Source organism: Notothenia rossii, assembly GCF_949606895.1.
Source record: "Notothenia rossii genome assembly, chromosome: 11".
NCBI lineage: Eukaryota > Metazoa > Chordata > Actinopteri > Perciformes > Nototheniidae > Notothenia > Notothenia rossii.
Window position 1 is genome coordinate 54,052,626 of NC_136910.1, and position 23,999 is coordinate 54,076,624.

Consider the following 23,999-nt stretch of genomic DNA (forward strand, 5'->3'; position numbering starts at 1 on the left):
TTGAAATGATAGAAGATCAAACAAAACAACAGATGATTGCAAGGGAATGTTTTTGTGTTCACTTAAAAAAATGACAGCAAGTGATTATTTCATTCAGAAACAATCAACCTCAGTGTCTAACGACTCCCAAACCAGCAATTAATTAATCCTGCTAGCAAGTTGTGTGTGTCGAATGCCTGATGTATGCTATTCCTCGGAATCAACCTTCATAACTATGAACACATACATTTTTTTTTTCACTGCCCTGGCGATCTCAGGATTTGCAAATGTTGTTACCAATACTAGCCAGACAGGACTGTGCTCTGGCAGTTACCGGTTAACGTAACTAGCTCTCCACGTCCTCCTCCTTTTTGTTGCCATTTCCGATACTCCTGTACCGCATGTGGGCTGGGGTTGTATTGTTTTTACACCTTTCAATGTGGTCTTCGAGTGTGGCCGTCTTGATAACAATCCAACTTGATTACATTTGAGCATGATTCCTGCCAAAGTGAACAAAATGTAAAGTTGGAAATGGAGTCTGACTTAAAAGTTCAGATCACAGGAAGCCAGATGAGCCTGTAGTTTCTTTCTTTCTAGTTAATGGAGCACCACAGCGTACACGGTTTACCTCTTTAATCCCCCTTCCTTTTCCACCAGCTTGTTTTAGCTATGCAATTAACTGTAAGCAGCATTACTGTACATTGTGGTACATGAACAACATTGAAACCTAGGACTCACAATTTAAAATAGACCATGTTTACTTGGTTAGTTTTTTTCAGTATGGCTTCCAGTGTTTTACGTCTCGTACATCACTTGCTAGACACTGCATGAGATCATCTTTAGTCTGCTGCACACATCTCCATTATTATTATACCATACATGTATCAATACTATAAAATACTAAGACTATATATAAAGAGCCCACAGACTACATAGAGCATAAGGCTCATGTTCTCACTTCTTCACACGTCGATGTCACATGACAATCTAAACCCTTGGCCCCTCCAGACTTCTCAGCATCCCTTGGGACTGAATGACCTGGTGACGTGAAGGTAGCAGATAGAGCAGAGCTAAATATGGATATGACAGAAGTGTGTATTTGTGTTTCTCCAATACATTTCACATTGTTCTCCATTTTCCCTGTCCCTCATCTATCTGGGTCATATTACACTGGGAGGAAGGAAAGAACAAGTGCAGAAAATGAGCGAGGAAAAAGGGAGAAAGCAAGGGAAGGGGAGAGAAAAAGAACAGCTGATCGCACTGCAGGGTAATATTAGGAAGTGTGTTTCAATAAGCAAAAGACCCCCTTAAATATAAACTAACAGGACTTCCCTCTGGAAAAGACAAGGGATGGTTTTTGAACTAAAACAGATGGCGGCGTTCTCTGCCCACAATCTTTTTTTCATCCCTCTCACAGCCACTGACATCGTGTTGCATTTGCGGGTCTGTCTGTTTCTCACTCGGTGGGAGATCAGAGCTGCTTCGACTTCCAACTCAGACAGATATGAGACGTGTGCAAGATGAGAATCCAAAATGAATTCCTAAAACAAGCTTGATAATGAGGCCCGCTGTGACTTGCTGCGGTCGTGGTTCAAATTTGGACTAGGTTGCTTCTTGGGTTCATATTTGTATTCTGGTCAGAGAGACTGAGGGAAAGCCTCAAGGAGACACTCGAGCCTTGCATGGAGGTGCTGAGATTGGAGGGGTTTAAGACACTTTGGAAGACCCTCCACTCCTCTTGAAAGACTCATTTTTCTCTCATCCTGAAGGACCATCAGGAATACTTTCGATTTGCATTGAACCCTTTTTTTTTCTTCTTATCTTTAGTTTTTTGTGTTACATTGATTAGCAAGAGGCCAACATAACCAGGATAATGGGCTAAATAATTACCACTTATTTCAAAATTGGCACCAAAATCTCCATAGAAAAGTTCATGAAATAATTTGAGCTTTGCACAACTAAGGCGAAACATTTAAAACGTGTCTTTTCACCTGATAAAGGGCTCATGGTAGTGTACTACATTTCATATTCATGAGGTGTGGATGTATTGCTTTGGTCCTTCTGCCTTCTCTTCCTATTATTTCCGTGTTTCTATTTGTTAGATGTGAGAAATGTTATTAAACAACATGTCTCCCACCTCTGTCTAATAATATATCCATTTATGTTCTTCCTCCAGTCAGAAAGACGTGTGTGGAGGTGGACTTCGTGTGTCGCAACGGCCAATGTGTCCCGAAGCGATGGCACTGCGACGGGGAGCCGGACTGCGAGGACGGGTCCGACGAGAGCGTAGAAATCTGCCGTGAGTACCTCACTTAATCTGAACCAAATCTGACTTTATGCCCATGTAAGATATTACAGGGAGTTTTCATAGCTTTGATACTTTTGAGAATTTGCTACATTTTCATAACTGCTTTCAAAGACACGCCTTGTATTGATTTTTTTTTTAGCAGGCCACATAAATTCACGTGTTTGGGACGTGGAAGTAGATTGAGAGGTTATTTCAGGACAGGGGGTATTAAGTTTGAGTCCCACTGCAGTCAGCATGTCGTTGTGTCCCTGGGCAAGACACTTCACCCCAAATGGCTCCTGTGGGGATTGTCCACAGTACTGAATGTATCAAATGAAGTTTTATTTATATAGCACATTTTTAAGCGATTTTTGGTCGAGCCAAAGTGCTGTACATATAATAATAAATAACCTAGAGTAAAAACACTTTACAGCAAATACAACAGCACAGTTGTTGCAGAATATCAGTATGAGAGAACGACACCCTCTGTCCTTAGACCCTCACATCGTGCAAGGAAACACTTCCAGAGAAAAACCCCACAGTTTAAAGGGGAACATGGGAGAAACCTCAGGGAGAGCAACAGAGGAGGGATCCCTCTCCCAGGACGGACAGACGAGCAATAGATGCCGTGTGTAAATCGAATAGATAATACATTTACATACAGCATAGGTAGACCAAATGTTAGGAAATGCATGTGTCTATAATAATAATAAGATTAATCCACTAAGATGTCAAAAATTGTAAGTGGCTTTGGATAAAAGCGTCTAACAAATGACATGTAATGTAATATACTACACGTTATATGGCAATATTATCATTTGTATTCTTGCTTGGCTTTCTATACTTTATTTATCTGACATTGATTTAGCTAACAGCATATCAAGTAGTTACAACTAGCTTCTCATAGTCTGGTTTGCCCTCATTAATGACAAACACTTATTTTAAAGAGAACGGTACGAAAGTTGAGATTCGGCGTAGTTGGTAAACCCGCTGGGGGTTTGTCTGAACATTTCCAACAGAGATTCCCTGCTGCTTTTAGTTCCATCTCATGGTTACAGAAACTCAAAGAGGCACTTAAAAAGCAGTAGGGGGGGACGGGGGGGGCTGGGGGGGTGTTCCCTCCTGTGAGCTGCCGTGTCAAATAAACAAGTTGTTTAAATGAAACTGAGGAGAGCGGCTGAGCTTTAAATGGTATAGCCATGATGGGAGGTCTTCCCAAGGTGCTCGTTGGAATCAAGGAGATGAGTGATGACGGGAAGTTCATACACACGTCGTTTTTACTAAGCGCATCTCCAGCGCTGCCTTCACCGTGCCGTTACGAAGACAAATGGACTATGGCGTCTCCTCAAGCGCTGAGATAAACGTCACAGGGAAGATGAAGGCACCTCATCACACACACACACACACACACACACACACACACACACACACACACACACACACACACACACACACACACACACACAGGTTTCATATATACTGCTTCCTGAAAGCTTCGTGAATGCTTAAGGCATATTTTTTAGTAAGTCAACTATAAAGTGTGTTTCATCCATGGGTACCAAGTTAAATCTGAACATCATGGCAATTCCCAAACTAAAGGCAGAAAAGTACTTGGATAAAAGCAGACTTCGGAGAGGGAGGCGGAAGAGAGGCTCGCTGCAGGGTTGAGACTTTTCAAAGCGTCTCACCAGAAGAACAGACAACAATCTGTCAGCAGCTCGTGTATTAAGTCCATATCGGAATCAAGTGTTCTTCTCAGGTGCTTTACCACAAAAAGATATAGATACAAATATAGCCTTAAGAGTTGACGTTAAAATGAAACAAACGAATGCTTGCTTTTATCCAAAAGGATCAAAGGAAAGTCAGCTTTGCACAGAAGGGTAAATGGAGCGATGGTTAAAGAGAACATGAGTAATAGCTTGAAATATCTTCCGAACAACCACTTTGTTTAACAAATGACAGCAGGCACATAGATGTACAAGGACAATACAAATATTATTAACAACCATGGACGATTTAAAATAAGCGGGAATTCATATCTCTAGAGAAATATGAAATGTATTCAGCAAATCCTCAGCAATACGACATGTAGAAACTGCCCTAACCTTGGCGAAGGCTGAGCAGAGGGCCTCAGACTGATGAGTAAAGCAATAAAGAAGGTTACACAGGGGATATATTTAGAGCTTAGCATGTCATTCGGGGTCCTAAGTTGAAAGCCTTTTAAATCCTTTTGATGTATCGTTACATGATGCAACTGCCTATTAGAAAGCTGATGGTTTGACCTTGCACTTGTTAATGGAGTTACCTAATGCTGCACTGTAATAGAGATAACTTATTTTTCCTCCATGCTGTCAACTATGTCCTAACACTAAAGGGCTTAGGTTGGTTAGGGAAGGCACACGCAGGTTTTCAGTTGTGTCAAATGTATCTTTACTTTTTGGTTATAATAGCAAACAAACAATACTTGAGCCAGACATGTACTATGAAGTATAACCTTAGACCCACTCACTGTCCAACTCACTCTTTTTGAGGTGATATTTGCTGGGGAAGCAGAGCTGTGTGTTACACCCTCTGTTTTCCCAGAGCAGCCCTCTGCTTTTTGCTGCAGTGTGTTTGTGTGTCAACACAGCAGGTTGAGCTCAGAAACCTGAAACAATGCACAAATAAAATCTCTACCCTCTGGCAGAAAGCAACACTGCATCTTAGACTCGGGGCAAATCCCGCTGCACTTGTATTGGGATCTGTGTGGCGCTGTCTGCCAAAGCATGGGCGGTGCAGTTTGGGGGGTCTCTTAAGCACCAGCGTTATTCAAAGCTGGTGTGTTTGCTGTTGCCAAGAACTTTTTATATAAATAAAAAACAAAGGAGGTACAGTGCAGTATGAGTAGCTGCTGGATCTAATTTGAACATTATCCCCCAGATAATGGATGTAGCCGTGTTGTGTCCCGAATCTGCTAGTAGCTGTTATCCAAGCTTTCTGGGATTACGTAGGTTAGCAGAGAATTAACTTGTCACCACAACAAGCTTGCATTTATTCAGACGTCACAAAAAAGTCATTTGTTTTGGTCATTTTAAGTTGAAATTATTTGTTCTGGGGGGTTCCAAACACTAAGAGTATTATTTGTGACTTTGCAATCCTGCAGTGGTAGTGTCTAAAAGATGCTGCATGGACAACAATGCACGCCTTTTAGTTATCGCCTCTTCTGAGAATCATTTCTTCAAATTCACAGTTTTCCCTCTTTAAACATTTATTTCCACGCCTTTGTAATCCAAAAGTTCTACATCAGTGAGGTTGCCTGCTAAGAAGCTCAGACAAAGGCCAGCTGTGCCATTTGATCTTCCTCTCTTTACACTCGTCAACTTCCTGACATTTGTCTCTTTTGTGTAGATACAATGGTACAACCTGTGTGTGTGTGTTTCCACTTGAAAGGTTGGCCGTCAACTGAAGGTCATCAAACGTGTGCACGTGTTGCATGGGCCTGTGTGTTTTTAAGTGGTGGTGTTAAGTTCCAGTCATAGCTACACTTGTGTACGTGCAGTTCAACCCTGAGACTATTGCTGTTACATCACTGTACTGTCTGACCAGCTGTTGCACATGACTTGGCTTCTGGGAGTGTGTGTGTGTGTGTGTGTGTGGTTACTATGGTTACATTCACACAGCTGACTGTCTGTGTTTTGTCCACACAGGTTCACTTTGTGGCTGTTGGGAAGAATCGTTATCTTAAGTCTCCACTTTTTGGAAAAGAGATGCACAAATTACATTTTCTTTCTTAAATGTTCTTTCATGGAAAATGTTAAACGCAGCTCTCTTGATAATAAACATTTACTAATATCACTTTTCTCCAAACCTGCAACAAGTAAGAGAAATGTCCTGCTGTTAAAACCATTTTGGACACGAAGCAGCAGTATGTAAATTCTAAAAATAAATAAATGTATCAACAGTGTTACCATCTTGTATCACATTGGCATTGCATATTTCCTTATGATGCCCAATTCAATATGTGATGTTGAAGTGGTTGAGTACACTGTTTGGATACAGGCTGAGTCTGATCCACAGTAAGCATTGTATACTGTCATAAACTGACTTGAGAGTGCACAGCACACATGGAGTATCAACACAACGACATCCTAGTCGTCAATAATTCACCGCAGCCTTGAGAGCAGCTTTTCAATCCGCCGCTCCGCCGAGCAGCTCTTATCGCAGCGCTCTCCGATCTTCTGTGCCACGCTGCTTGTTATCTCCCTCCACCGTGGAAGATCGCAGGGATAAGAGGCAAACGACGTCTTGAAGCTGCATTTTTATGGAAACCAGCACTTTGGGATGAATATGTATGCTGGGATAAAAGTGGTTCCTAGTGATGCAGGACAATTTAGAGTTTAACCTCCAGAAGACAAAGTGCCCACCTTATCTAGAAACAAACCATCTCAAATGATAGGCTGGATTCAAATCTTAAAAGTCCTTAAAAAATAATATGCAGGAGAAAGTGTTTACCATTTACTTAAGAGTAATGACATCACTGTCTGAATACAGTTGTTTAGACCTCAGCTTTGTTTTCACCTCACGTCTCACATTGTCTATTTTGACGGGTAGCTCGAAGCTCAACTTCATTATTTCCAACACAAAAAGCCAGTCATGCCATGTCCTTGTTCTGTCCTATTGCTGTCATGGGGGAAACACTCAAACGGGCAACAAGTAGAGCCAGTGTTAATTTTGGCAGCTGTTTTTGATTTAGTCTTTAGATGAAAATGGTTATTAGTTTTAGACACATTTTAGTCATTCCTATCCTTCGTAGTTTTAGTCTAGTTTTAGTAAACGAAAACTCAAAACGTTTTAGTCTAGTTTTAGTCAAAATGTTTTCTCTCTTTAAACCAATTCAGTTAGGCAAATGCAGGTTTCTGAAATTGGAATCAATGTGACGGTATCAAGTGTTGAAATTCGTAAAGCAACATTTCACTCAACACTTTACTTGTGTAATATCTAGGGATGGGTATCGTTAAGGTTTTCTACGGTACTACTAGTCTTATCGATACTGCTTATCGATCCGGTACTTTAACGTATTCTTGTATTTACTTTTTGTTATTTTTTAAAGGGAAAAAGTAACAAATTGACCAAATTAATTGCTTTATTTAAATGTGAAATAAATGAAATATATATAATTATGTAAAAATATTGTACTGTACTTGAGTACAATGTTGAAGTACTTTACTGGAGTATTTAAATGTGTTGCTACTGTGTTTCTACTCCAGAACATGTATTTAATCCCTTTAGTTACTTTACAGATGTGGATGCATGATGTGAAATATAATCAAGTGTTAAATCAGACTTTAGTTCCACCTGAAGTAAATTCACGAGATACCCTGCAGTATACAAAGTCATTCACACTTGAAGGACCCCAGCATGTGTCCCACTCCCTTCTGAACGCTCCGTCCCCGGCAGATCTCTGTGTGCCGCTGCAGCGTGTCTGTTAGGCCCCGCCCCCCGCACACAGAGACAGAGGGAGATCGCTCTTCTGGAGTGAAGAGAGCGGAAATAATGATATTGCAAGTTAGAAACGTAAGATGCATTTTGACAGACAAGACGGACAATTGGGGGAAAATACCCTGCATTTTGATTGTCCGTTAGTCCACCATTAACACCTTAGTCCCGTCTCGTCAACGAAAACTAAATATACATTTTGTCAAAGTTTTCGTTATCAAGAATCTATTTTTAGCTCGTCATCGTCCTTAGTCATGTAAAAAAGGTCGTTGACGAACATTTTTCGTCCTAGTTTTCGTTGACGAAATGAACACTGAGCCACCGCAGCTGTGGGACTTTATGACTCCCATATGATATACAACTACAGAAGTGTCACTCATTCTATCCCTTTGTTTATATATTATTAAAAAGTGAACAGGAGATCTTTGATACAGCTGCAGGCAGTTCACTTGGTCTAGGTTACAATCCGTTAGTTAGAATTGAGTTAATAATTAAGTTGGTACTTTAAAATTGGCTTATAAAGTGGCTTCCTAGCAGCCTTCTGACATCCTACACTAAACAATGTGGATGTGACCTTGAGGTTTCTAAAGCCAGGTGTTTATTGGAAATACAAAATCATGCCATTCAATGTTGACGCTGTGTTTCTCTCCCTTGCAGACATGCGGACGTGTCGTGTGAACGAGTTTAGCTGCGGAGCGGGCTCCACTCAGTGCATCCCCACCTTCTGGAAGTGTGACGGAGAGAAGGACTGCGACAATGGAGAGGACGAAGTCAACTGTGGTGAGTGGACATGCATGACATCACATGGGAGGAATATTTGATTAAATGTCTACAAGTTGTCGTTCTAAAGGCTGAGGCGGTGACGGAACACCTCAAGGTAGAACACTTCTAAATACCTGTAAGTTGAGATCTGAGGAATGACAAACATGTGTGTCTGTAGATCAGGAAGTGAGTAGTAAATATGAAATGTCTTTTTAGCTGTAAGGAGATCTGAACCGGTTTTTCCTGTCGACGTGTTGGAGGCACAGCCAACGTTCTGTAGACGCTAGACTCTAAACATCTTCTCAAAGTGGTCCAACCTCATAATGATGAGCATTAAATGCCCATTTAGGTAAACACAGCGGCAAGGACAAACGTTGTTTAAGAGTTATGTGGCCGACAGTCTCCCACCTACAGTCTGTTATGCCCTTTGATTCAAAAGGACAAGCGGTGGATTAACATCCTGCTGTGACTTGTTTATTCCTCCATAGCCTGTCATGCTTCTTGTTTTAATGGAAGAGCCCTTTTGGATAAAATACTTATTGTGACCTACAATGTGGTCATAGGCTTGCTTCTGACCTCGAGTTAGCAGTAATTGCCTGAAGCTTCTTTTAAACAATTGACTTGCCTATTATGGGATACAGGGAGTCTCAATACTGCTGCCCTCTCATTTATTTGTTCCTAGAAAGAGGATTTGATGTTGCTTCTCATTTCAAATGTAGAAACAGAATTGTTGCTGTGAGCGTAATTCCCTGGAGCACCTGATAAACTGAAAGTTCAATCACATCATTGAGGACTCTTAAACTCCTATTATGGCATCAGCTGTGGTGCCCGTCCGTCTGCCTCAAATTGAGTGGTGCAGACTCCCAAAGCCTGGAAATGAGTTGGAATGTTACCACTTCAGGTTCCCCTAAATGCATGGGGTTTTCTTTTACCCCTTTGTGAATAGATGTCTGAAATAAGATTCATGTTTCGTTCCAGGACTTTTTGCAATGCTCACTTCTGCTTCAGTCTACAAGTATACATCATCACCGCACTACTCTATTGACAGACAACGTTATGCACAAACACAGAAGCCTGTTGAGGAGTGTAATGATGTAATGTTTCACAAGTGATGCAACACTACTTGAGTGTAACGGCTTGCACTAGCACTGAAACATTACATGGACGTGTGTATCAATTACTCCTCATCCTCCAGCTGTTTGTCCTAAACTCTGCATCACAAACACACCACCAGCCTTTCACACAGAGTGTCGCTCTGCCTGGACAAACTATAAACAAAAATAATTGGATCTGACAGAAAACACAAAAGCAGCCTGTAGCATGTTAGTCAATTGTATCCATCCATTTATTTTCTGCCGCTTATCTGAGGCTCTAGCAGCAGCAGCAGCAGCAGCTAAGCGAGGCGAAATCTACTTCAAAATAAAGTGACGATGAGTAATGATGATGATGATTAGCACCGTTAATGATTAGTATTGGATTTCTACTGCTGACGATGCAAGATGTTAATCACAACAAATATGACTCATCCTCTATACCAGTGGTACTCAAACTTTTTTTATTAAAGGTCCACTTGTGAATTGTATACAAGGTCTCTGGTCCGGATCAAAACAGGGACTTTACTGGCATTGCATTGCATTGCATTACATTACATTGCATTGCATTTAGCATTTGACCCATCCTCGTGTTAGGAGCAGTTAGCATTGATCCTAAAGATTTGTTTTTCTTTCATATGCACAGAGATGTCAGCTAAATTATTAAAAAGACGCTCCATGTTAAACATCTTGTTGCTCCCTTGTCAAAAACCAATGGGATTCGGTATATGGCAGAAATTAAGTTTTTGTTTTATGACACTTAAATGTTTGGTTCTAACTCCTTTCTGGGTTTTAGGGACTCATTCCTGCACTACTTTGAAGAACTCATATTTGAGGCATCTTGATGTTAGAAACACAATATTGTCTTATTCCAGATATTACATTACATTGCATTTAGCTGACACTTTTATCCAAAGCGACTTACAATAAGTGCATTCGACCAGGAAGATACAACCTTGAAGAAAACAGAATCATATAAGTACATCAGGTTTCATAGAGCCAAACCTTTCAAGTGCTACTCAACTGGCTTTAGATAAGCCAGCCCTTTATTAGTATATAAGTGCTTTGTTAGTAATTCAATCGCTCGAAGTGGAGTCCAAAGAGATGAGTTTTCAGTCAGCGCCGGAAGATGTGTAAGCTTTCTGCTGTCCTGATTTCAATGGGGAGCTCATTCCACCATTTTGGAGCCAGGACAGCAAACTCACAAGTTTTTGCTGATGGGAACTTGGGTCCCCCTCGCAGTGCGGGTGCAGCGAGCTGTTTGGCCGATGCAGAGCGGAGTGCACGTGCTGGGGTGTACGGTTTTGATGATTTCAATTTAACGAAACTGAAATTATGAAGCAGTTTCTTACGGTGCGCTATGCATGGGGCCCCCTTGAGGGGGTTTCCCGACGTGTCGTTGCAGTGAATTAAATTAAGTGTTTCATGTTGTCGTTGCTGTGGACCTTCTTAAATCTACCTTCTTTGGGGGCCCCCTTCTGGTCCAAGCACTTGCCTGCCTTGCCTGTCGGCGCAAGGCACAAGGCAACAGGCAGGCAGTCTGTATACACAAACACATTCAATACATACATACAGTATGATGGCTTGAACTAGTGGGAGAAATGGAACTGTTTGTCTGTAGCCAATGGCTTGAACCTCGGCAAAAAAGGCATTAGAAAGTCAAGGTAAACTTGCGGTTAACTTGCGGTCTGCAATTACGTGTCACGCTCGAGCACACAAGTAAATGTATATATGCACGTTCATTCTCACAACGCGTCAGACACAAGAAAATATACATTAATTTACATCAGAATCAGAAAGTTAATTTTTTTATTTTGTATAATTTTTTTATTTTTATAATGGAACACAGGGTTCGGTCCGAATTGATTTGCAGTTGGGTCCGGAGTTTGAGAAGCCCTGCTCTGTATTATAGCATGCCAATTTTTAGTGAGTACAAGGAGCGGTATGAGGACTGATGCCAGCGCTGTGCTAAGAACGGGTGCATCTAGTGTGTACCGTCCCCTCTGGCTGAAGATGCTAATCACTGAAAGCTGCTTAGAAGGAGGAGACGTTTGTTAATTGTCTTCCCTTTTTCACATTCAAATCTCTGTAGCGGATGTTTTGTGTAGTGGGATGCAAGGTTTCAGTGACTTTAACCTCACATGCTTCCTTAAGCTGCCTAACACTGCATCCTTCTGCCATGTTCTACTCCTAATGTTAGAAGGAGGAGGTTTTATTAGGGAAAGCAGTGCAAACATGCTAGTTTGAATATGTCTGGTATGACTTCAAGATGTTATTTCCCGTGTGTGTGTGTGTGTCTCACTGCGTTTGCGGTCGTGCTCCTTTTTCTCCTCTCCTTTTGATCAGTGGGCGGTGATTGTGTGGGGAGCAGAGAGATGGCTTTCAAACACTCTGCTCTCTGCCAACGTGTTGCATTTGCTACTACTTGAAAATCCTGAAATTCAAACGTTGGGTTAGGAAAAGACCGATGACTGCTATGCTGATTCATGCCGTATGAAATGACTTCTGGGACTTCAGCTTGTTGTAAATAAATGTATTTTCTTTTGAGCGACTGAGCTGTTAAGCCTCACACATTCTCCCTATTGTTTCTTCTGTCCTCCAGGTAACATCACCTGCGCTCCCAACGAGTTCACGTGCTCCAGCAGTCGCTGCATCTCCCGTAACTTTGTGTGTAACGGCGAGGACGACTGTGGCGACGGCTCGGACGAGGTGGAGTGCGCGCCGTCCTCCTGCGGCCCCAGCGAGTTCCAGTGTGGAAACTCCTCGTGCATCCCGGCCAGCTGGGTGTGTGACGACGACGTGGACTGCCAGGTAAGAGGAACGCAAATAAAATGCCACACATTTAAGAAAGTTTAGGGGAAAAAGAACACAAGTTGTGGACAAGGTGCATGGATAGAGGACAGCAGTTTGAGTCTCTTGTGTCCTCAGTTTGCCAAACTAATTTAAGTGTGACGCATTGCATCGGTATTTTTATGTGCATTTGGTAAAGCCCCTTGACTATTGTCCTCCCCTCGGAAAACCACTTAAAAGTGATAAATTATTCTATTTTCTGCATCTTTTTATAGCTGGGATTTTTCTGACACCTTTTTTTATCACAAAATACTTAATACAGTCACACCCTCTTATTTTCTCTGCAGATGTTGCCTCACTATAATGAACTGTCTGTTGTGAGATCCCTGGGGACATGTTACGCACACACCGGTTCTACAAGTTTAACACACACACACACACACAGTGACTTTGACACTCCCAACACAGCAGAGCCAGTTTTACAGAGTCTGCAGTTTGCCCATTTGCTGCTAATTGGCTGTGCGGTTATCACTGTGGCGGCCTGAGCAGGAGAATGGAAACAGTGTTGCATATTCTCTCACACACACAAATATTTTAAATACTTTCTTCAATTAGAAGGTCATTGTTATTCACTCTGCTGCTCTCTCACACCCAGCCCTCTCTGTGTCACAGTTAATAGTAAGAGTGCCAGACACACAAAAGCACACAATCTCAGTCTCGCACTCCATTCATCTGCTCCCACGGGAGTCAGTGACTTTCTGAGCTGATGTAAGTGAGAGCAAGTCTTCCCGCTGCTCCTCTCGATCCCATCCTGTCTGATTGCCCGGGTTTTGATTCCTATTAGTGCTAATCGTCTGTGGGATCAGAGTCCTTAAAAGCTCTATCACTGCGGCCCTGCTCATCACCTGTCAATCAATGTTTCACACAATTGTCAACTAGTCAGCACTTCATTGTCGTAGGTTAATTGTTTGTCTGGGGAATGAAAGACTCGTCTCATCCCTGCAAGGAAGCAGCAGCAGTGGTGTTGTTACTGCAGTCTCAATGAATCCTGCTGGTTTGGGCCAATCAGATCAAGGCTCATTTCTTAACAGCCTCTCAAAGACTCTGCTATTAAATCGATCATTGGTGTTAGATGAAGAGAAAAAAAACAAGATATTTCTAACGCAATTAATTTCCTTGATTACTTTTTTGGGCAATATTGATGAAAATGCATCAGTCGTGAATTCCCTAGTGGACTATTGTGTCTTTGCTTGGATTGCCCGATAATGACGTTGGTCTTTACTTGGTGTCTGATATCTGCAAATAACTTTTACATTTAAACAAAAAGGGAAATGTGTGTTAAAATCCTCGCCTTATTCTTACTGGAGTCTCTTTTCCCCAGATAAAATAAGAGAAAGGCTGAGTTAAATATAGCTTAGTCATAACATTCAAGATTATGTAAATGTTCAGGTTGACAGATTAATGAATTGTTTGATGTTTTTTTAAAATATGATTTCCCTTTTACCAAGGCTCAGTGCAGTGACTCCAAAAGCTAACTGTCTGGCAGAGTAAAACATCATATGCGCAGAATTCAGATTGTTTTGTATAATCAAAGTATACACAAATATAAATATATAAGTGAAATTAATTCAGCCTTGATCTTGACTTGTATGTTTGTATTCTGTCCCAAAATGTCTGTTCAGTCAGAGGGCCTTACCAGATTAAAACGTCAAACGCTACAAAATTGCTTTTAGTTTTTCCAAATGCTTTTAAAAATTCATAAGTGAAATGGCAGGCTCCCTGCTGGGAAACTGCCAGCCAGCAAGTGTTGATGACAGCGAGTAAAAAGCAAGTGGGAACACTTTTACAAAATGCATGTGGGCTAAAACACAGGCCAAAAGCAGTAAACTCAAACCAAGAAAATGTCCGTCATTTGCAGGATCAATCCGATGAGTCTCCCTCTCGCTGCGGCCGCCACCCGACGCCGCCCGCCAAGTGTTCGTCCAGCGAGATGCAGTGCCGCTCAGGGGAGTGCATCCACAAGAAGTGGAGGTGTGATGGAGACCCCGACTGCAAAGACGGCAGCGACGAAGCCAACTGTCGTATGTACACACCAGCTGTCATCAACACATAAATAAACAAGTCAACATCATAAAACATTTGTTACCACAGCACGTGGGTAACACCGTCAGATTTAGTTACTGACCTGCTTTTTCCAGCATAGCTTTAAGATTACCAAGGCAAATAAAAGAGTTTGGGATGTGTCACTGAAATCAAAGATATGAATCTTTATCAATTACTAGGAAGTTGACCCTATTGTACAGTGTGATGAAACATCTGCTTTTCAGATGGACTTGAGGGTTTAAGTTGTAAAACCTAGTACCCTGTGTGTTTTAGCTCTGACTCAAAGTAAAAAAAAACATACAAATGATATTTAAAATGACTGAAGAAAAGCACAAATCCTGACATTTTAGAAGCTGGAGCCAGGGAATGTTGCCTTTTTAAAAAAAGTCATATTTATTATTAAGTTGCTATACCAGTATTAAAAATGGTAGTTTAGTCCCCCTGAGGGGAAATGTACGTGGTTACAGCAGTGAAAGAGCCAAAGATGGCTTAATGTTACGTAGAAGCATGCATAAAAAAGTATTAAAGTTCTAATAAAAACTAAAAACATACACATCCTGTAACAACATTGATTTTATTGCTTGAGTTTATCTCAATCTCAATCAACTCATTGAGGAATGTTTCAGCACTACTTTCATGCATAACTCGAGTGTGTACGTGTGTGTACTTGGCAGCTGTACGGACGTGTGGATCGGATCAGTTCAAATGTGACGATGGAAAGTGTGTCCTGGGCAGCAGGCAGTGCAACGGCCTCCGAGACTGCGCTGACGGTTCAGACGAGGTCAACTGCAAAAACAGTAAGTGCTCTGTGTGTGTGCAGCTTTACAAATAACCGTTATAAATGTCAGGGGAAGTAGAACGGTGCTTTCGGCTCAAGTCATGTTGGTAGAGAGCGAACAATATAGAAGAATTTCCTTTTTCTTGTATCTAGACCCTTTTTTGATTTTTCAAAATTCCTCCTTTGACTTTCATGTGGGTCAGAAGAAGAGAGTGGGTACCGGTGTAGCTGCTGTCCGCATGTATTTTCCGAGTGGTTTCCATCCACTTCACGTTGTGCTCAGCGTGTGTGTTCACTGTGTGAGATGTGTTTTGAAAGTTTTTTGTAGTGTGTGCTGATGGAGAAGGGAAATGAATCCTTCTGGTTATCAAGTTTACATGAGTTTTTGTTCCGTCTCCAGTGGCCATGTAAACACATTAGTTATGGAAGATTCTCACTGGATGCTGAAGGTGTTTGTCACCTTTTGAAAATGCAGCTATTTGAAGTTCCTATAGCTGTGGGGAGAAAAGGGCTCTCGGTGTTTAAAGCCTTTTCCATAACCGAACATGCTGGGGATGCTAAACAAACCTGTTGAGGCTTTACTTTGTTACAGAATCCTGTGTTCTCACGCATTTGAGCTGGTCTATTGTCTGCAGTCTGGCTTTCTCATGTTCAAATGGAGTTTAAAAGCTTGTGGAGCTTTGAGGAGAATGTAAACGCTTAAAGAATTGTTGGACATATTGGGAAATGTGGCTATTTGCAAGAAAGGAAATTGTGTTGCGTATAGAAGGACTGTTGATACCACACGTCTTGGTATCAAGTACTTCGATTGATCCACTGGGTGATTAGCTTAGCTTAGCATACAGACTTGATGCAGGGCGAAACCGCTAGCCTTGATCGGTTTAAAACCAAAAGGTAGAGTCCTGATATGAATTATGCATTTGCAGCTTTCTGTGTAATTGGAAGTTTGTGTGTCAGTATTAAAGTACGCTTGTAAAGTTCTTCGTATCCCTCCACAGTGACTCAGTGTAACGGACCAGAGAAGTTCAAGTGTCGCAGCGGGGACTGTATCGAGATGAGCAAAGTGTGCAACAAAGCCCGAGACTGTCCCGACTGGAGCGACGAACCCATCAAAGAATGCAGTGAGTAAAAAAAATACTTGTATTGCACTGGAGTCTGTGTTAATATGAAATGTCTTTTAGGCTGAGCTGTGATCGACCCACAGTGTGTCTGTCTAGCGGAATCTGCAAATGTCCCCCTGTTAAAAAGTCTCTGTGTGTTTCCCCTCCTGGCAGCTCTAAATGTCAGCAATGTGTTGCTGAACTACAAATACTCAAGTTTGATTTCCCAGAATAAAAACAAACCAAAACGCAGAAAGAAGATTTAACATTTAGATTTGTCTCGACAGGCCACTCGGTCACTGTTTACAAGACAAATGGCTTTTCAGTGAGTACATCTGATGACTTCCCCTCTGGGCAGGGAAGTGTCCATACTTTGAAAGATGCGAGTTGAATTTGGGCAGAAAGGCTCAAACTAGAGGACATTTCTCACTGTCCAAATGGATTCATCTGATATGTATGTTTTCTGCCTGTAATGTGTAATCTGCACTTCAGCGCGAGAGAACGAAAAGTGCTTTTAAATAATTCTCTTTCATGGATCAAACAACTCGGCCGATCGGAATACTAAACATCCGAGTTTTTCTACAGCTCAGGAAAAAAAGATTGTCATATCGTGTAAATGATAAATTGAATGAAACCAAATAAAATCTCCCTCTTGCTTCCAGTCTAAACTCTGAATTCCTTAATAGAGAAATCTTGACTAACTATTTAGCTACAGTTTGTCTTTATTTCAAGATGACTGTCCCTGTATAGTAACAACAAAGCTCGTTTCCTTCATGTGCTTCAGACCTCAACGAGTGTCTCCTGAACAACGGCGGCTGCTCTCACATCTGCAAAGACATGGTGATCGGCTTCGAGTGCGACTGCACGCCTGGACTTCAGCTCATCGACCACAAGACCTGCGGAGGTAGGTCACCTGAACAATGGAGCTTTTTGATGAAATATTTTCACTGTCAAACCAAATATATTTTGTACTAGGCATCTCAACGATTAACTGGTTGTTACAGAGAATACCTTTTTTAGCAGTTTAGTTTGTCTTTTCCAAAAGAAAAGTTATTTTAATTTAGCAAAATAAGGATAATGCTTGTATGTAAGTGATAGTCCGCAACACTTACAGTAAGTTGTGAGGAAGCATACTGTCGGATGAAATTAGTTTTGAGTTGTATAGTGTGAGAAGATTGATTCTTTAATGACGCTCTGTATTTGGCAGCTTTTTATTTTTTGTTTCCCACTGGCTATTAATTTACTTGAACGTTTTCATGTGAAGTGTAGGCTACCGTAGCAACAGATTCAACAGCCTTAACCTCAGAAAAGTAGATCAGACAGGATTTTCAGCTTTAATCATCACGTTGCTCACAATAAATCCCAAATGACAAAGCTCTTGGCACGTTAATGTCCTGGATGGTTTGTTTAGACTGAGGTGTGTTGCTATGTTTGTCTTTCTTAGAAACAACAAATCCAACAGGCTTGGTCCCACATACTTAGGGCTGCAGGTATTTCACTTAAGGCTGGTACATGGTCATACTTTGCCCTTCTGTCCTTCAAAGGCTTTAGTGTTCTGTGATTGGCTGTTGTTGTTTATTATTAAATCCTCTTGATTATATTCAGGAGTCTCTGTTCCAACACTTTTGTTAGTGAGCCAGACTTGGCACGAGCACTGCTCTGGATAGTGGGAGGTGTTTAATCCCCTCTGGAGTGAAAACACTGGTTGCATAATTCTCTTAATTTACTCCCAGGTACAAGATAACTACTCAATCATCTGCATATTTACATTTCATTCTGACGAGGGCAATTGCTAAAACATCCAGTGATAATAGTTATTATGTTCTGCATTTCCCAAGCTCACATTAGTTTCCAACCTCATGCAATAGATATCATGGGACTGTTTCAGAAGGTAATTGTTTTCAGAGCTGTGTGCAAACGACTGATTATCCAAATTAAATCATTCAGCAGACGTGATTTAAACAACTAGTTTCTTCCTCAACCCACTTCTCTTCGCTCTCTGTACAGACATCAACGAGTGTATGAACCCCGGCATCTGCAGTCAGATCTGCATCAACCTGAAGGGCGGCTACAAGTGTGAGTGCCACAACGGCTACCAGATGGATCCCACTACCGGAGTCTGCAAGGCTGTTGGTGAGTGCTAAGAAAACTAGGGAAGTGGATTACAAATATGTACAAATATATAGTTTGACATGTTTTTTATTCATTCAGAAGCAATGATGTAAGAAATATTTGGTCCATTAATCAATTAACCTAGACAAAATCTATAATGGGTTCCTACAAAAACAATTATGAGATGTGCTGTTGTGTTTGACTGCTTTAGTTTGAAATAAAATGCACTCAATCGAGCGCAGCTTTCCTGTCATGCACAAGTTGTGGAAAATGACCCAAGATGTCCTTTAAAATGCTGGGTTATAATATAACGGCTAATTTATGGTCTGTCACTGTCATAGAGATCAGAAGCTCCCGAAGTCTATTTCAGTCTGCAAGGTTAAGCTGGGTCAGAGTACAAGTTTAAATTATGTCGGGGGAATCTGTCAGATTTAAAAACAGACTCTTCTTGAAATAAACATCCAGAATTTACGAGGCTGGTCAAATTCATATTTGAATGGAGGGGCCACTTCTCTTGGTTACCCCACTGTTACCATTGTGAGCATAGACTGTCCTTATTCACAATCCTTTAATCACATATCAACAAGTAGTTTCTATGTTTTAAAGAATGTATGACAAGTATTTCTTGAAGGAGACCTGCATAAGTCAAGTTGTGGTTTTATTTTATTTTAATTTTGAGTTATGGTGGAAAATGTAACCATGCCGTAATGTGGTAGAAATATAATAAGTTGTTAAATACCATGAGAGAGGCTGTAGAGTTGTCCTGCTGCTGGATACAGAGCCATCTCTAGTGTGATCACATGCTGCTGTATTGTTGATTGTGTCACTCTTTGACAAAGACCGTCACTGTTTGTTTCCGCATGATGTTTTGTTTTCCAAATCGATTGCATAATGTTTATATGGGCTGTTATATGATTCCTCTTCTATCACACCATAATCATCTCTTCAATAATGGTACCTAGTTGGACGTTTAACTGAGAAATGGTAGTTTCTGGTTACACGCTACCAACAAATTGGGCGTGTATGGCTCTGTTCAGGCTGATTTTTTTTTTTACATAGAAGCCCACACACCTTAATAACATATTTTAAACATTTGAGAGATGCATTCATTATGTCATGTGATGGCCTCCAACATCAGCAAGTATAACTTAGCAACCAGATGTCCATTTTGAAGACCTAAATGGTCCGATTAAGCTTCTCCTCCCTGTCCTCAGGTAAGGAGCCCTGCCTGATCTTCACTAACCGCAGAGACATCCGCCGCCTCGGCCTGGAGAGGAAGGAGTACACTCAGATCGTGGAGCAGCAGAGGAACACCGTGGCTCTGGATGCTGACTTTGGCCAGCAGCTGATCTTCTGGGCTGACCTAGGCCACAGGGCCATTTATAGGTAGATTACACACACACACACACACACACACTCTATTTATTAAATGTTTTACTTTATTACTTTGTTTGTTCACCATGTAAAGCGGCCTTGGGTCTTCATCTATTATTATTTCAACAGATTAATCTTTCAAAGTGCATTTCAACTTAACACTTATTTTCTTTTTCAAATCCACATGTTCAGGCATGTTAGCAGCCTGGTTTTAGGGTTTTGCCATGAAAAGTGGAACACATATTCATGGTGTCCACGGGATGAACCCTCTTAGGTGATCACCAGTCTGTTTCTGTCCAGAAAATCAAAGTGGTCTCTAATCCTGTGAAATATCTAAACATCTGTTCGATGGCTAGCCATGAAATGCAGAGCACTCATACATGGCCCCCTCAGGATGAATAGTAATCAATTTGATGATTTTCAAACGTTTCATCCTGGCCCTTCAAAGCTAATGACATTCAGTCACAGCTGGACCCTGTCAAGTGCTAATTGGCTAATGTTGCTAATATGCTAAATTAAGACATGTTGGCATTTAGCTGGAGTTTAGCTTTAATTGCCACCAAATGTTGCTAACGTAAACGACGGCTTATGAGTTTTTCTGTTATATTGTTACATGGCCAACTTGGATGTAGAGATTTGACCTTCATAACATTCATCTGCTACTTTGTAATTATTTATCTAATATATCGTTCCAATAACTTGTATATAGACTCGTATTGCACTATTCCACTTTTTTTTTTTTTTTTAAACTTTATTACTTAATATAATATACTTTAATATTGTCTGCTTATCTGTATTATTGTGTTGCATTGTTGGAGAAGCCTGTGACCTAAGATTTTCAGACATAATTACTCTGTAGATAAGTTAGTTTGACAAGAAAGAACCTTGAACCTATTGTGGCCGTGTGACTATTATTAACCCCAATCCTTTTGTTCCTCGCAGCACTGTGCTGGACAAACGGGGGGACGTCGGCACTCACAACAAAGTGATCGACAGCGTCCAGACTCCTGTGGGCGTCGCTGTGGACTGGATCTATAAGAACTTGTACTGGACTGATCTTGGCACCAAAACCATTTCTGTTTCCAACTTCAACGGAACCAAGCAGAAGGTTCTGTTCAACAGAGGCCTCAAAGAACCAGCATCCATCGCCGTGGATCCACTGTCCGGGTGGGTGGGAAGTCTTTAGGTCACTTCAAAGATATTTTAATCTTCAAATGATAATGTACATTTACTTTTGTCTTCATCTCTTGGTCCTGTAGGTTTCTGTACTGGTCTGACTGGGGCGAGCCGGCCAAGATTGAGAAGTCTGGGATGAACGGAGCTGACAGGCAGGTTCTGGTGGGGACGGACATCCAGTGGCCGAATGGAATCACTCTGGGTAGGCACACGTAGGCACACGTAGGCACACGTAGGCACACGTAGGCACACGTAGGCACACGTAGACACAGACACAGACACAGACACAGACAATAAATACTTGGGTCTTTAAATACCCCAATTCAAATGTGCTTAAAACACATTGAGTAGAGTGTAGTGGAGTAGAAACCCCTATATTGGAAATACTCAGTACTATTTTGAGGTATGTTAACTGTGTTCGTTATTCTCCCGTCCAGGAGAGAAGCTTTAAAATAGGAGACTAAATGGAGTCTCTGTGAAAGTTCAATTGGGTACTTTAATTAAAAAAGGCGCGGTAGTGTTACAGACAGAATATTGTTCAGTCAGACAAACAGCTGTGATCCGCTCCTCGATAGGGAAGCCAAGAGCCTGGATCTCTCCTCCGGTGGTTTATATATGGTGTGCTGGCTCCTCCCCGCCAGCCGGCTCGCCTCGTCTCCAATGTCCGTTATTGCATTTAAACAGAGGATAGGTTCTTTTCACATTCAATATATGCTTAACACACCGTTTCTCCTCATATTCTCTTTCATCACTTTTCATTTAACACATTCTAAACGCTGTAATCAATACTCTAAACAATACTTCTCGGCTCGTTTGGTTTCCGGTCATTCCGGATGTTGTCACATGCTACTCTCGTCTGTAAACAATGTATTCAAATAAACTGTACCTTCATTTATTATTCAGCATGGTAGTATCTCGACATCTATAGTTGTAGTGTTAAATCAGTAGGCTTCGGTTTGCACCACTCCATATCATTTCGCTACTAAATTCACCTCTTCAGGAAATCGTATATTAGCCACATGCTAAATGCTAACCGGAGATGAAGGATTTTCAGAATAAAAGCTTAACTGCTTGTGCACAAGAATTTCTGGTTTTTCAGTATAAAAGAGCATTAAAACTGACGGCATGTTTAAACTACATTTCCCCATTAAAACATTGATTTTAATTTCTAACAGTCCCTCCTTACACACCTAAAAGGTGTGTATAATACTGAAATCAATGAGTTCTTCATCTGAACTTTGCATATTACATATCTCATATTAACAAACATACAATCAAATGGAATGGTTTTACAGCCGGCTTTACAAAAATACAAAATAAATTCTTGTCTGTGTTCAAACATAAAAGTTTTCCCTTGTGCATAACTTCTAGTGTTTACATTCAATATCATTCTTCAAAATAGCAGCAATGGCTTGGTATCAGAACATTTCTTCGTCCCTCCTTTCACAGAAACCGTTCTCATACCACGCTCAGTGTTAAGGCACTTGTTTTTACAAAGTGAAAAGAAATAAACCATTTTAGAATAGCAATAAAATAGTAAAGTCAAATAAAATAGACCATCTTGGTATAGTATAAAATAAATTGAAAATAAAAATACACTATCTTGGAATAGTATAAAATAAATTGAAATGGATTCACTCCATTTTAGCATTTTATTTTGCTCACTTCTTCACATGATTTCATAATGTAAAGAATCACATCAGCTGGACATTCATTGATCAATCTCATCTCCGCCCTCCTGAGGTAATAACCATGCTACAATGGAGATATCAATACTCTAGATTGGAACACTATCTTTGGCTTGGTACTAGCTCTACCTTTAACATTTTCCATACAAATAAAGATTTGTCTGCTTTTATAGAGTGGTTAAAAGATTGAATAATATGTTCTACCCTCAGTGTGTTTTTAGGGTTATTTAGTTAACACACTGAGGTAAAATAAATCCAATCTTTCCCACTCTATTTTCCTAACCATACTATCTTTCTTTGATGTTAAATGTCATCTAAGCCCAGTTAATATTTTCTAATAATTGTACCATATCCCTAAACATTGCCTTCACCCACTGTAACATGTTTACTCCAATTAACTTTCAGGATACCACTTTCTTCCATACATTTAAATACCTAGATGCTTCAAGCACCACATATTTCACACACTATAAAGGAACGTCTCCATTTTTCTCCATCACTTTAAATCTCACTGTTATTTAGAACATAAGTAACTTTGGTGACTGGACATATCTGCAATGTCGCCACTGTCTGCTGGGAAATTTTGTTCATAGAGTTTGTACGTACAAAGCTGTACTTTTGGGTTAGTAGCCTGTGTCTAACAATCATTTTCAATAATTGTGCTCAGATCACCAATCGGTTGTTCATAGCTTAACAGGGGGTGTTTCTGGTACAGACTAAAACATGGATCCAGTGTATTTAGAGATTCCCCTAATCTGTAAATCCCCATCACTTACATATCCCAATCACTTAAACCCATCTCATCATTTGATACAAGAACTGCATATAAGGGGGTGAATCATCTTGATTATAACCGCCTCTTGTTTGGGACCGAGTATTTCTAACTCCTCCTCTTGTTGCTCAGCTGATCTTTTGGCTCTGGGGATAAGTGAAAGTCTCTGAAACACAGCTGGAGTCTTGTTAGTGATGTGGGCATTCTATGAGTGAACTAATGGATCCATGTCTTACATAATATTGTACTCCCCTTCCAACCAGAAAGGTGCCAAGTGTAATGAGCACAATCAACAATGCTATTCTGACTCTTATCCCTAGGGGACCCCTCAATTGGTTTGGCTTTGTTCTCGTCATCATCTCTATTTTATCCCTGGTTGTGTCCGTTACAGAATTTAAATAACGAGTCCAAAAATAACATACAAAAAATTGGTCTCTTTTTCAGATGTAAAACAAAAAAAATAGGTTTTCACATTAATGTACAATCTATAAAAATCTATAGACAATTTGTCT

At 40.8% G+C, this 23,999-nt stretch overlaps 1 protein-coding gene across 2 annotated transcripts in view; it reads left to right on the forward strand.

Annotated features, from left to right (window-relative positions):
• The window catches only part of vldlr (very low density lipoprotein receptor), a 55,769-nt gene that overhangs the window by 9,221 nt on the left and 22,549 nt on the right, over positions 1-23,999 (forward strand). For both annotated transcript variants that reach the window (XM_079659575.1, XM_079659576.1), the window contains exons 3-13: positions 2,156-2,278; positions 8,399-8,521; positions 12,197-12,405; positions 14,303-14,465; positions 15,162-15,284; positions 16,264-16,386; positions 17,150-17,269; positions 18,373-18,498; positions 19,692-19,863; positions 20,794-21,018; positions 21,111-21,229. In XM_079659575.1, the coding sequence (XP_079515701.1) occupies positions 2,156-2,278; positions 8,399-8,521; positions 12,197-12,405; positions 14,303-14,465; positions 15,162-15,284; positions 16,264-16,386; positions 17,150-17,269; positions 18,373-18,498; positions 19,692-19,863; positions 20,794-21,018; positions 21,111-21,229 (1,626 nt within the window). The remainder of the gene's footprint in view (positions 1-2,155; positions 2,279-8,398; positions 8,522-12,196; positions 12,406-14,302; positions 14,466-15,161; positions 15,285-16,263; positions 16,387-17,149; positions 17,270-18,372; positions 18,499-19,691; positions 19,864-20,793; positions 21,019-21,110; positions 21,230-23,999) is intronic.